The 14,670-nt window shown below is 44.8% G+C and overlaps 1 protein-coding gene across 4 annotated transcripts in view; it reads right to left on the bottom strand.

Annotated features, from left to right (window-relative positions):
* The window catches only part of nipblb (NIPBL cohesin loading factor b), a 333,312-nt gene that overhangs the window by 199,453 nt on the left and 119,189 nt on the right, over positions 1 to 14,670 (bottom strand). For all 4 annotated transcript variants that reach the window (XM_055631095.1, XM_055631096.1, XM_055631094.1 and 1 more), the window contains one exon: positions 17 to 177. In XM_055631095.1, coding sequence (XP_055487070.1) covers positions 17 to 177 — 161 coding nt within the window. The remainder of the gene's footprint in view (positions 1 to 16; positions 178 to 14,670) is intronic.

Raw genomic sequence — 14,670 nt, forward strand, 5'->3', positions numbered from 1 at the left:
TGAATCAATTTCCCACCTCTGATCCAAGCCGATGAACCATATGAATGTAGTCCTCATTTGATCCATGTCTGGAATTATCTGAATGGTGGTTGGATGAAGAGCCCGACAACTGACTTGCCACTTTACTATCGTGAATATTCCGCATACTGCCGGGGATCATGGGGCTTGAAACAGAAGCTGAAATGCACAATAAACCATGTTAAAGAAGCCATTCCATATGTAGGGAGCATGTGTCACTCGTGTTAAAACATGCTTCAATCCCAAATCCTTGCTGTACAGCTGTGGGAAGCATGCATCATGGAACATACATCAGTGATACTACACAAGCAAACTGGATCAACATGTTACTGTACTTTAAAGCAACTTCTCTTAAGTATGAACTTTATTTAAACAAGCTGTGGTGAAGGAATTATTCTTACAAGAGGACAGTGGGGGCAGAATGATTCAAAAGACTTACTACTGTGCTTTAACCGTTCAAATATGCAATGTCTAAACCAGGAAATCTCCATGAGGACAGAGAGCTTCAATGATTGTTAATTAGAATTGGAAGTATCTGGAGACAATATTTTTCAGGGGGAAGGTAATGTCTGTTAAAAAATCGAACGATCAAAGGGAGGGATAGAAAACTAGACAAAGCAGCGAAAGGACAATCTTGTAAGTGATTTACTATAGAAAACCAACATTGAGTGACGAATAGATCAGGTGTCGAATCAGTCAGTCACAGAGCACAGAAAAAGACCCTTCAGCCCAACCCCATGCCGAATAAGATGCCTATCCATGTAAGCAAGCCCCATTTGTCTGTTTGGCCAATCTCCTCTAAACCTTTCCTATCCTTGTTCAAATGTATTCTAAACGTTGTTATCGTACATGACTCTACCACTTCCTCTGGCACGACGTTCACCCACCACCACCCTCTGTGTGGAACAAATTACCCTTCAGGTTCCTATTAAATCTTTCCCCTCTCACCTTAATCTTGTGCAGTTTAGTTCATGAGCCCCTAGCCCTGGGATCAAGACACTGTGCATTCACCCAATCAACTCCCCTCATGACTTTATACGTAGCTATAAGCTCACCCCTCTGCCTCCTGCACTCCAAGGAATAAAGTCCTAGCTTGCACCACCTCTCCCAATAGATCTGCACCTCAAATCCTGGCAACATCCTTGTGAATCATTTCTGCACTCTTTCCACCTTAATGACATCTTTCCATAGCAGGGTCATCAAACCCGAACAGAATACTTCAAATGCGGACTCACCGACACCTTGCACAACGGTAAAATAATGTAGACACAAAATGCTGGAGAAACTCAGCAGATGAGGCAGCATCTATGGAGAGAAGGAATTGGCGATGTTTCGGGTTGAGACCCTTCAGGCTGATAATGTCCCAATTTATGCACCCAATTCCCCAACTGATGAAGGGCCGCATGCCAAAAGTCTTCTTCACCACCCTGTCTAACTTTAATGCCACTTTCAGGGATGTATGTACCTGAACTCCTTGATCTGTGTTCTATAACACTCTCCAGGGCCCTATTATTCACTGTGAATGTCCTCCCCTTATATGATTTCAAAAAATGCATAACTTCACACTCAGAACAACAAAATGGCGGCGGCGCGGGCACACCGCGATGCCCTGTGTCTCCCTAGAATGGGAAAAATAGCAACGGTAAATGCATTTCGTTGTCTTAAATGCATTTCGTTGTCTCTGTACTGTACACTGACAATGACAATTAAAATTGAATCTGAATCTGAATCTGAGATAATTAAGTTCTGCCTACTTGCCCAGCTGATTAACACTGTAATTCACGTGTTACACACCAACCTCTGCTTCCTTTCATGGAGCCAATTCCATATTGAGTAAAAAAATAATGTGCTGAAGTAACTCTGCAGTCAGACAGTACTGATTGGGGATGATCAGCCATGATCACATTGAATGGTGGTGCTGGATCGAAGGGCCAAATGGCCTACTCCTGCACCTATAGTTTATGTATCTAGGTATCTCTGGAGAACATCTCTGAAAACAGGTTCCGACCTGAAATGTTCTCCAGAGATGCTGTCTGACGTGCTGAGTTACTCCAGCACCTTGTGTCCTTTTTTTGTAAACCAGCATCTGCAGTTCCCTGTTTCTACTCTCTATATCCAGGCAGCTAACTCTCTCTGGATCCGACTTGATCGAACCTTTCAGAGCATTTTCTAACACGAAAACCTAAAAAAGGCCTTACAGAAAATGTTCTACGATCCTGCCCTCATCCTTATTGGATGCTTGTTTAAAGAGCCACGATCTCCCACGCACAAACCCATGCTATCGCTAATCAACCAGGCAGCTTTGCTAGGGCTACAGGTGTGGGTTTAAATTAAATAGTGGGGGGGAGGGATTGACAAATTGGGAGTATAAAGATGGAGTTGAAGGGGATGTGGCTACAGGAAAAATTACAAAAGATTCTCGAATTAATGGGAAGGAAAGCTCGAGAAGGGACAACAGAGTACGGTCAGGACCAATTGCGAGCGGTGCGAGGGGCGAGGTGAATACGGAGGTCAAAAGTGCTGTATATGAAAGCGTAAAGTAAAAGGAATAAAGTGGATGAGCTTGAGGCTCAGTTAGAAACTGGCAATTATGATGTGGGAATTACTGAGACGTGGCTGCAAGAGGGCCAGGGCTGGGAACTGCATATTCAAGGGTATACCTCCTATCGAAAAGACAGACAGGTGAGCAGAGGGGATGGGGTTGCCCTGTTGGTGAGGAATGAAATTCAGTCCCTTGCAGGGGGTGACATTGAAACAGTTGTGGAGTCAGTATGGATAGAACTAAGGAATTGTAACAGTAAAAAGACCACAATGGAACTAATTTACAGGCCCCCAAACAGTAGCCTGGACATAGGGCGTGGGTTGAATCAGGAGTTAAAATTGGCATGTAGCAAAAGTAATGCTGTGGTTGTTATGGGAGATTTCAACATGCAGGTAGACTGGGAAAATCTGGTTGGTACTAGACCCCAAGAAAGGGACTTTGTAGAGTGCCTTTGTGATGGATTCTTAGAACAGCTTGTATTGGAGCCCAAATACAAGGCGTAGCTATGGGCACACGCACGGGCCCCAGCTACGCCTGCCTCTTTGTCGGGTACGTCGAACAATCCTTGTTCAATACGTACCAGGGCCCCATCCCCGAACTCTACCTCCATTACATCGACGACTGCTTTGGTGCCACCTCCTGCACCCACACACAACTGACTGACTTCATCCACTTCACCACCAACTTCCATCCGGCACTCAAAAAAAACCTGGACTATTTCCGACACTTCCTTACCATTCCTTGACCTCACTATCTCCATTGCAGGTGATAGACTTCTGACCGACATCCACTATAAACCTACTGACTCCCATGGCTATCTGGACTACACTTCTTCCCACCCTGCTTCCTGTAAGGACTCCATCCCCATCTCCCAATTACTCCGTCTACGCCGCATCTGCTCCCAGGATGAGGCGTTCCACACCAGGGCATCGGACATGTCCTCATTCTTCAGGGAACGGGGGTTCCCCTCCACCATAGATGAGGCTCGCACCAGGGTCTCTTCCATACCCCGCAACACTGCTCTCTCTTCCCATCCCCGCATTCACAACAAGGGCAGAATCCCCCTAGTCCTCACCTTTCACCCCACCAGCCGTCACATACAACAGGTAATCCTCCGTCAGTTTCGCCACCTCCAACGTGACCCCACCACTCACCACATCTTCCCATCTCCCCCCATGTCTGCCTTCCGCAAAGACCGCTCCTACCGTAACTCCCTTGTCAATTCTTCCCTTCCCTCCCGTACCATCCCCTCCCCGGGCACTTTCCGTTGCAACCGCAAGAAATGCAACACCTGTCCCTTTACCTCCCCCCTCGACTCCATTCAAGGACCCAAGCAGTCTTTCCAGGTGCGACAGAGGTTCACCTACATCTCCTCCAACCTCATCTACTGCATCCGCTGCTCTAGATGTCAGCTGATCTACATCGGTGAGACTAAGCGGAGGCTGGGCGATCGTTTCGCCGAACACCTCCGCTCGGTCCGCAAGAACCTACTTGACCTCCCGGTGGCTCAGCACTTCAACTCCCCCTCCCATTCCCCGTCCTGGGTCCCCTCCATGGCCAGAGTGAGCAACACCGGAAATTGGAGGAGCAGCACCTCATATTCCGCTTGGGGAGTCTGCATCCTGCGGGCATGAACATTGAATTCCCCAATTTTGTTAGCCCTTGCTGTCTCCTCCCCTGCCTCAGCCCTCGGGCTGTCTCCTCCCATCCCTCAGGCTCCTCCTCCTCCTTTTTCCTTTCTTCTCCCCGCCACCCCCCATCAGTCTGAAGAAGGGTTTCGGCCCGAAACGGTGCCCTATTTCCTTCGCTCTATAGATGCTGCTGCACCCGCTGAGTTTCTCTAGCATTTTTGTGTACCTTGTATTGGAGCCTACCAGGGAGAAGGCAATTCTGGATTTAGTGTTATGTAATGAACCGGATTTTATAAAGGACCTCAAGGTTAATGAGCCATTAGGAGATAGTGACCATAATATGGTCAGGTTTAATCTACAATTGGAGAGGGAGAAGGGTAGATCGGAGGTGTCAGTGTTACAGTTGAATAAAGGGGACTTTGGGGCCATGAGGGAGGAGCTGGCCAAAGTTGACTGGAAAGATACACTAGCAGGGATGACAGTGGAACAAAAATGGCAGGAATAATACAGAAGGTGCAGGATCAGTTCATTCCTAGGAGGAAGAAAGATTCCAAGGGGAGGAAGGGGCGACCGTGGCTGACAAGGGACGTCAGGGACAGTATACAAATTAAAGCGTAGAAGTACAACATAGCAAAGATGAGCGGGAAGCAAGAGGATTGGGTAATGTTTAAAGAACAACATAAGATAACCAAAAAGAGAATACGGGGAGAAAAGATGAGGTACGAAGGTAAGCTAGCCAAGAATATGAAGTAGGATAGTAAAAGCTGCTTTAGGTATGTGAAGAGGACAAAAAGACCAAAGTTGGACCCTTGAAGAACAAAAAGGGTGAATTTGTTATGGGGAACAAGGAAATGGCAGATGAGTTGAACAGGTACTTTGGATCTGTCTTCACTAAGGAGGACACTAGCAATCTTCCTGGTGTACTAGTGGCCAGAGGATCTGGGGTGACGGAGGAACTGAAGGAAAACCACATTAGGCAGGAAATGGTGTTGGGTAGACTGATGGGACTGAAGGCTGATAAATATCCATGGTCTGCATCCCAGGGTACTTAAGGAAGTGGCTCTAGAAATCGTGGATGCATTGGTGATAATTTTCCAATGTTCTATAGACTCAGGATCAGTTCCTGTGGATTGGTGGGTAGCTAATGTTATCCCACTTTTTAAGAAAGGCGGGAGAGAGAAAACAGGGAATTATAGAGCAGTTAGCCTGACATCGGTGGTGGGGAAGATGCTGGAGTCAATTATATGATGAAATAGTCGAACATTTGGATAGCAGTAACAGGATCGGTCCGAATCAGCATGGATTTACGAAGGAGAAATCTTGACTAATTTTCTAGAATTTTTTGAAGATGTAACTAGGAAAATGGACAAGGGAAAACCAATGGATGTAGTGTACCTGGACTTTCAGAAAGCATTTGATAAGGTCCCACATAGGAGTTTAGTGGGCAAAATTAGGGCACATGGTATTGGGGGTACAGTGCTGACATGGATAAAGAAGTGGTTGGCAGACAGGAAACAAAGAGTACGTACAAGAGGTGGAATCTCATGTAGATAGGGTGGTAAAGAAAGCTTTTGGTGTGCTGGCCTTTATAAATCAGAGCATTGAGTATAGAAGTTGGGATGTAATGTTAAAATTGTACAAGGCATTGGTGAGGCCAATTCTGGAGTATGGTGTACAATTTTGGTCGCCTAATTATAGGAAGGATGTCAACAAAATAGAGAGAGTACAGAGGAGATTTACTAGAATGTTGCCTGGGTTTCAGCAACTAAGTTACAGAGAAAGGTTGAACAAGTTAGGTCTTTATCCTTTGGAGTGCAGAAGGTTAAGGGGGGACTTGATAGACGTCTTTAAAATGATGAGAGGAATAGACAGAGTTAACGTGGATAAGCTTTTCCCATTGAGAGTAGGGAAGATTCAAACAAGAGGACATGACTTGAGAATTAAGGGACAAAAGTTTAGGGGTAACATGAGGGGAACTTCTTTACTCAGAGAGTGGTAGCTGTGTGGAATGAGCTTCCAGTGGAAGTGGTGGAGGCAGGTTCGATTTTATCATTTAAGAATAAATTGGATAGGTATATGGACGGGAAAGGAATGGAGGGTTATGGTCTGAGTGCAGGTAGATGGGACTAGGTGAGAGTAAGTGTTCGGCACGGACTAGAAGGGCCGAGATGGCCTGTTTCCGTGCTGTAATTGTTATATGGTTGTTATATGGTATTAACGGGTCCCTTTCAGAATGGCAGGCAGTGACAAGTGGGATACCGCAAGGCTCGGTGCTGGGACTGCAGCTATTTACAATATACATCAATGATTTGGATGAAGGGGTTCAAGTAACATTAGCAAATTTGCAGATGACACAAAGCTGGGTGGCAATGTGAACTGTGAGGAGGATGCTATGAGAATGCAGGGTGACTTGGACAGGTTGGGGGAGTGGGCAGAAGCATGGCAGATGAAGTTTAATGCGGATAAATGTGAGGTTATCCACTTTGATAGCAAAAACTGGAAGGCAGATTACTATCTAAATGGCATCAAGTTGGGAAAAGGGGAAGTAAGACGGGATCTGAAGGTCCTTGTTCTTCAGTCTATGAAAGTAAGCTTGCAGGTACAGCAAGAGTGCCTTGGACAGGTTGGGTGAGTGGGCAGATGCAAAATGAGGGCACATGGTATTGGGGGTAGCGTGCTCACATGGATAGACCACACCTGGAGTATTGTGTATAGTTTTGGTCCCCTAATTTGAGGAAGGACATTCTTGCTATTAAGGGAGTGCAGCATAGGATTACAAGGTTAATTCCCGGGGTGGCGGGCCTCTGATATGCTGAGAGAATGGAGCAGCTGGGCTTATACACTCTGGAGTTTAGAAGGATGAGAGGATATCTCATTGAAACATATAAGATTGTTAAGGGTTTGGACACGCTAGAGGCAGGAAACATGTTCCCGATGTTGGGGGAGTCCAGAACCAGAGGCCACAGTTTAAGAATAAGGAGTAAGCCATTTAGAACGGAGATGAGGAAACACTTTTTCTCACAGAGAGTGGTGAGTCTGTGGAATTCTCGGCCTCAGAGGGCAGTGGAGGCAGGTTCTCTGGATGCTTTCAAGAAGAGCTAGATAGGGCTCTTAAAAATAGCAAAGTCAGGGGATATGGGGACAAGGCAGGAACGGGGTACAAATTGGGGATGATCAGCCATGATCACATTGAATGGCGGTGCTGGCTCGAGGGGCCGAATGGCCTACTCCTGCACCTATTGTCTATCCAAAAGCAGGTAATTTCATCCTTCAGAATCCTATTCGATAACTTTCCTACTGCAGACCTTAGGCTTACATCTATAGTTCTCCAGATTTTCTCTAAAGTCCTTTATAAATAGGGGAATATTAGCCCAGAGCTGCCAAGTTTTGTCAGAGCATTTCAGTATTCTAGTACCTGAAATTCAGGATTTTTACACGGTGCCATTTTGCTGAAAAAATGATTTTTATGTGCGATCATACCCATGTAAGAGTACAAGAATGCATAACATTGCTACCAATTGACATGTCTTCTACACATCTTACTTGACAGTGCATTCATTGTCATCTCTTTGTATACTGCTGTTTCAACGGCTGCTTCCTGCTTTTAGCACCAGATGATGATGTAGAAGCCATTTTGGAAGTTTCCCTCTCCCTCCTTTGCTCTCTCTCCCTCCTTCCTCTCTTTCCGTCCCTCTCTCCTTCCTTTTTTTCGCCCTCTCTCTCTTATTCCCTCCCTCCCTCTCTCCTTCTCCCTACCCAAACAGTCTGTGACCCATAGCACTGTGGCCATCGCGCTATGTGTAAAGCCCATAGCGCTATGTGTAAAGGCAATAGCACTCTAGCTGGTAGTGCTATAATTAGAACCCATAGCGCTGTTCGTTAAATTCCCACACACTAAACTGACATCGCTATTTAAACCTGTAGTGGAACAGGCAGATCAAAGCGTACAAGAAGCGTACAGCATGCAGGGGATCCTCCTTATTCTTAAACTGTGGCCCTTGGTTCTGGACTCCCCCAACATCGGGAACATGTTTCCTGCCTCAAGCGTGTCCAAACCTTTAACAATCTTATATGTTTCAATGAGATCCCCTCTCATGCACAAGCGTACATCCAGATCTTGAAATTTAAAATACTAATAGATTTGCTAGTACATCTGCTATAATTTTTAGTGTTAACAGTATGAATTTTAAATCCTTGCATACTTTAAGCAGCAAGATGAAACATAAAGTTGGGTAAATTTTTTTAAAATCCCTATTTTACAAAGCAAATTCGTACATCCGTATTCTTATCGCATTTCCGTACAAAATACGGAAAATCCATACTACTTGGCAGCTCTGTTAGCCACCCTTCAGTCTTCCAGCACTTCACCCATATCCAATGATGATTCATATATCTCAGTCAGGATGCAGAATTTAAATAAATAAAGTGAATGAATGATGATTGTGTTGTATCGTTTTGTATTTTGTTTGGTTTTTTTAAATGGCGCCTGCCTGTGGCGATATTTTGCCAGCAGCACAACAGAAAATCATCAAATTATAGTAATTCTCAGCTTACCTGTACAAAAGTAACAGCAGAAACCAGCGATGCAACTGACATGTTGCTAATACATTTAAACGCATTAGCCTAATTGCGATCTACCGGAAACAACGAAGCAGCCGACTGTAAGGGATTTCCCGATCGCAGTGGAATCCCCAATCTCGCGGAGGATCGCAGGAACAGTAAGTACTCCATGGTGTCCGGAAACGTGGCCGGCGTGCAGGACTACAAGTCACACTGAAGCGCAGGCGACTATGACCCTCTCTCCCTACCATCCTATCAATTTACAATCACTGGAGAGAAGAGTCAAGAGTGGTTTATTGTCGTGTGTCCCAGATAGAACAATGACATTCTTACTAGCAGCAACACAACAGAATATGTAAACATAATAAATAATATAACAAAAACTCAGAAAAAAGAACAAACAATAATAGCGCAATAATAATAATAATGGTCTATTATAGTTCATAGCTTATGAGGTTGTCATGTTTAATAGCCTGATGGCTGTAGGGAAGAAGCTGTTCCTGAACCTGGAAGTTCTCAGGCTCCTGTACCTTCTACCCAATGGCAGTGGTGAGATGAGTGCGTGGCCAGATGGTGTGGGTCTTTGATGACATTGGCTGCCTTTTTGAGGCGGCGACTTTGATAGATCCCTTCGATGGTGGGGAAGTCAGAGCCGGTGATGGACTGGGCAGTGTTTACAACTTTTTGCAGTCTTATGCGCTCCTGGATGTTCAAGTTGCCGAACCAGGCCACAATGTAACCAGTCAGTATGCTCTCTACTGTGCACCTATAGAAGTTCAAGAGAATCCTCTTTGACTGATGGGACTGAAGGCTGATAATACCCCAGGGTCTGATGGTCTGCATCCCAGGGTACTTAAGGAAGTGGCTCAAGATATTGTGGATGCATTGGTGATCATTTTCCAATGTTCTATAGATTCAGGAACAGTTCCTGTGAATTGGAGGGTAGCTAATGTTATGCCACTTTTTAAGAAAGGCAGGAGAGAGAAAACAGAGAATTATAGACCCGTTAACCTGACATCGGTGGTGGGAAAGATGTTGGAGTCAATCATCAAAGATGAAATAGCAGCACATTTGGATAGCAGTAACAGGATCGGTCCGAGTCAGCATGGATTTATGAAGGGGAAATCATGCTTGACTTAATCTTCTGAAAATTTTTGGGGATGTAACTAGAAAAATGCACAATGTGAGAGCCAGTGGGTGTGGTGTTTCTGGACTTTCAGAAAACATTTGATCAGGGCCCACATAGGAGATTAGGGCACAATTAGGGCAAGTGGTATTGGGAGTAGAGTGCTCACATGGATAGAAAATTGGTTGGCAAACAGGAAACAAAGAGTAAGGATTAACGGGTTCCTTTCAGAATGGCAGGCAGTGACTAGTGGGGTAGCGCAAGGCTCAGTGCTGAGACCGCAGCTATATACAATATACATCAATGATTTGGATGAAGGGATTCAAAGTAACATTAACAAATTTGCAGATGACACAAAGCTGGGTGGCAGTGTGAACTGTGAGGAGGATGCTATGAGAATGCATGGTACTTGGACAGGGTAGGGTGAGTGGGCAGATGCATGGCAGATACAGTTTAATGTGGATATATGTGAGGTTATCTACTTTGTGAAAAGCAGAAGTACAACGGGGTCCTTGTTCATCAGTCAATGAAAGTAAGCATTGCAGGTACAGCAGGCAGTGAAGAAAGCGAATGGCATGTTGGCATTCATAACAAGCAGTTGAGTATAGGAGCGAAGAGGTCCTTCTGCAGTTGTACAGGGCCTAGTGAGACCACACCTGGAGTATTGTGTGCCGTTTTGGTCTCCAAACTTGAGGAAGGACATTCTTACACGGATGACACAAAGCTGGGGGACAGTGTTAGCTGTGCGGAGGATGCTAGGAGGCTGCAAGGTGACTTGGATAGGCTGGGTGAGTGGGCAAATGCATGGCAGATGCAGTATAATATGGATAAATGTGAGGTTATCCACTTTGGTGGCAAAAACAGGAAAGTAGACTATTAGCTGAATGGTGGCAGATTAGGAAAAGGGGAGATGCAACGAGACCTGGGTGTCATGGTACACCAGTCATTGAAAGTAGGCATGCAGGTGCAGCGGGCAGTGAAGAAAGCGAATGGTATGTTAGCATTCATAGCAAAAGGATTTGAGTATAGGAGCAGAGGTTCTACTGCAGTTGTACAGGGTTTTGGTGAGACCACACCTGGAGTATTGCGTACAGTTTTGGTCTCCAAATCTGAGGAAAGACATTCTTGCCATAGAGGGAGTACAGAGAAGGTTCACCAGACTGATTCCTGGGATGTCGGGACTTTCATATGAAGAAAGACTGGATAGACTTGGCTTGTACTCGCTAGAATTTTGAAGATTGAGGGGGGATCTTATAGAAACTTACAAAATTCTTAAGGGGTTGGACAGGCTAGATGCAGGAAGATCGTTCCCGATGTTGGGGAAGTCCAGAACAAGGGGTCACAGTTAAGGATAAAGGGGGAAACTTTTAGGACTGAGATGAGAACACAGTATTTTTTACACAGAGTGGTGAATCTCTAGAATTCTCTGCCACAGAATGTAGTTGAGCCCAGTTCATTGGCTATATTCAAGAGGGAGTTAGATGTGGCCCTTGTGGCTAAAGGAATCAGGGGGCATGGAGAGAAAGCAGGTACAGGATACTGAGTTGGATGATCAGCCATGATCATATTGAATGGCGGTGCAGGCTCGAAGGGCCTAATGGCCTACTCCTGCACCTATTTTCTACGTTTCTATGTTTCTAAACCACATTATTGAAAGAACCAAGTTCTATGCTCGTTTACAACAGGTCGATTGGCTTATTGAACAATTTATTAGCGACTGGAGCTCATGGTTGCACGCTGTCGATTTTGTGATTTACATGATGAGCTCGAACGAGATAAACTGGTACGTGGAATGCTTGATTGCAAGCTGAGAACTGAGCTTCTTCGAAACACTGAATTAACCCTTGACCAAGCTGAACATGCCTGCCGTATTTCCGAGATAACGTCTCCCCACACTGATCCAGTGCCTTTCAGCCCCCGCCAGCAACATAGCATTAATCTTACAGACTTCTCCTCTCGCAAACCCCCTACTGGGTCTGTTGCTCGCTAGCAGAATTGTAACTATTTTAATGCCAAGGGTCGTCAGTTCTGTGTTGCCTATGTAAAAGCTAGCAATTTCTGTAAGAAATTAACCAATTTGCTCAATGATGTCGTTCCCGTGTGACTCCTAATGCTTCAAAGACAAGCCTGCACCTGCTTCAACAGGAGTTCACCGATACTGACTCCCAAGAGCCTGACTTGTCGTCCCCCGCTTCGCTCCCAGGCAGTGTAGATAACATTTCTGCCATCCTATCCCTCCTCCCTTCGCCTAACTTGACCCTGAAGTCACTATGTTTGTGAATAACAGGCCTCTTCTCACCAAGGTGGACTGGCGCAAAAGTCAACGATATCTCATTAAAGGAATTCAAGAAAATTTGCAATGTTGAACGTATAGATAAGGACTCCGCAACGCTTCGGGCTTACGGGGGAGAGGTTCTGCACCTACTCGGAGAAGCAGATTTAAAGTGCACTTTTGATGAACAGACCCTCACCCCTGTAGTTTTACATTGTTAAAGCAAATTCAGAGACTTTGCTTGGTATCAATGCATGCCACGATCTAGGCCTGTTGTTCTTTAGACGCGCTGTCCACAAACTCTGCCTCACTGATGAGCCCACTCAGCAACTACTCTATCAATGCAAAGACCTGTTTAATGATGAACTTGGCAAATGCCCGTCAAATATCGCATTACTGTTGATCCTAAAGTCACACCCGTGGTCCGAGAGCCATATCGTATCCCACTTCTGACACCGTGTAATGATGTGACCCAAACACACATTAAGATACAACAAATGTTTATTAAATCACTTACAGCATAGGATCTGCAGTACATTACAGCTCCGAGCTGCTACATCTTCTGGCTGGCGTAGGTGAGCTCTTAGACAATAGGTGCAGGAGGAGGCCATTTGGCCCTTCGAGCCAGCACCGCCATTCAATGTGATCATGGCTGATCGTCCCAAATCTGTACCCCGTTCCTGCCTTCTCCCCATATCCCCTGACTCTGCTATTTTTAAGAGCCCCATCTAGCTCACTCTTGAAAGCATCCAGAGAACCTGCCTCCACCACCCTCTGAGGCAGAGAATTCCACAGATTCACCACTTTGTGTGAGAAAAAGTGTTTCCTCGTCTCTGTTCTAAATGGCTTACTCCTTTTCTTAAACAGTGGCCCCTGGTTCTGGACTCCCCCAACATCAGGAACATGTTTCCTGCCTCTAGCGTGTCCAAGCTCTTAACAATCTCTTGATATTATAATGCACGTATTGGGCGGAGCCACTATTAACAAACACTATAATTGTCTAGCATGCAATAGGCAATCTAAATACACACTGAGTTTGTTGCATATCCTTTGCATGCAATGACTGCTTGAAGTCTGTGAATCATGGACATCACCAGTTGCTGGGTGTCTTCTCTGGTGATGCTCTGCCAGGCCTGTAATGCAGCCATCTTTAGCTTATGCTTGTTTTGGGAACTAGTCCCCTTCAGTTTTCTCTTCGGCATATAAAAGGCATGCTCAATTGGTTTCAGATCGGGAGATTGACTTGGCCACCCCAGAATTGACAATTTTTTTGCTTTGAAACACTCTGTTACTTCAGCAGTATGTTTGGGATCATTGTCTTGCTGTAGAATGAACCGCCGGTCAATTACTTTTGAGGCATTTGTTTGAACTTGATCAGAAAGGATGTGTCTATACACTTCAGAATTCATTATGCTACTACCATCAGTTGTATCATCAATGAAGATAAGTAAGCCAGTTCCTTCAGCAGCCCTACATGCGCAGGCCATAACACCCCCACCACTGTGTTTCACAGATGAGGTGGTATGCTTTGGATCTTGGGCAGTTCCTTCTCTCCTCCATACTTTGCTCTTGCCATCATTCTGAAATAAGTTAATCTTCGTCTCATCTGTCCACAAGACCTTTTTCCAGAACTGTTGTTGGTTGCTCTTTTAAGTACTTCTTGGCAAACTGTAACCTGGCCATCCTATTTTTGCGGCTAACCAGTGGCTTGCATCTTGCATTTCTGTTCATGAAGTCTTCTGTGGACAGTGGTAATTGACAAACCCACACCCAAAGAGTGTTTCTGATCTGTCAGACAGGGGTTTGGGGATTTTTCTTTATTATAGATAAATTTTTTCTATCATCAGCTGTGGAGGCTTTCCTTGGCCTGCCAGTCCCTTTACGATTAGTAAGCTCAGCAGTGCTCTCTTTCTTCTTAATAATGTTCCGAACAGTTGATTTTGGTAAACCTAAGGTTTGGCTGATGTCTCTAACAGTGTTATTCTTGGTTCTTTGACTTGAATGGCTTATTTGACTTTCATTGGCACAACTTTGGTCCTCATGTTGATAAACAGCAATAAAAGTTTCCAAAGGTGATGGAAAGACTGGAGGAAAGACAAGGTGCTGAGAGCTCTCTTATACCTGCATTAAGGTGGTATTTAAACACACCTGAGCAATTACAACCCCCTGTGAAGCCATGCGTCTCAAACATTATGGTGCCCTGAAATAGGGGTACTATGTATAAACACAGCTGTAATTTCTACATGGTGAAACTAAAATATGTAAAAATGCCCTTCAATAAAATCTGACACTGTGCACTTTAACTACCTGTGATTTTTTCTATCATCTCTAATTGAGGAGAACAGAGGCAAATAAATAAAAGATGGGTCTTTGTCTCAAACACTGTATAGTATGATTTGACTGGATTACACACAAGGTTTTACAAAGATACACTTGACAATAATAAACCAATATCAATACCAAATACACACAATATTTCAAATGCGACCTTAATAGTGATTTGTAAAGTTGCAATGTAACA

Source organism: Leucoraja erinacea, unplaced genomic scaffold (assembly GCF_028641065.1).
Source record: "Leucoraja erinacea ecotype New England unplaced genomic scaffold, Leri_hhj_1 Leri_64S, whole genome shotgun sequence".
Taxonomy (NCBI): Eukaryota; Metazoa; Chordata; class Chondrichthyes; order Rajiformes; family Rajidae; genus Leucoraja; species Leucoraja erinaceus.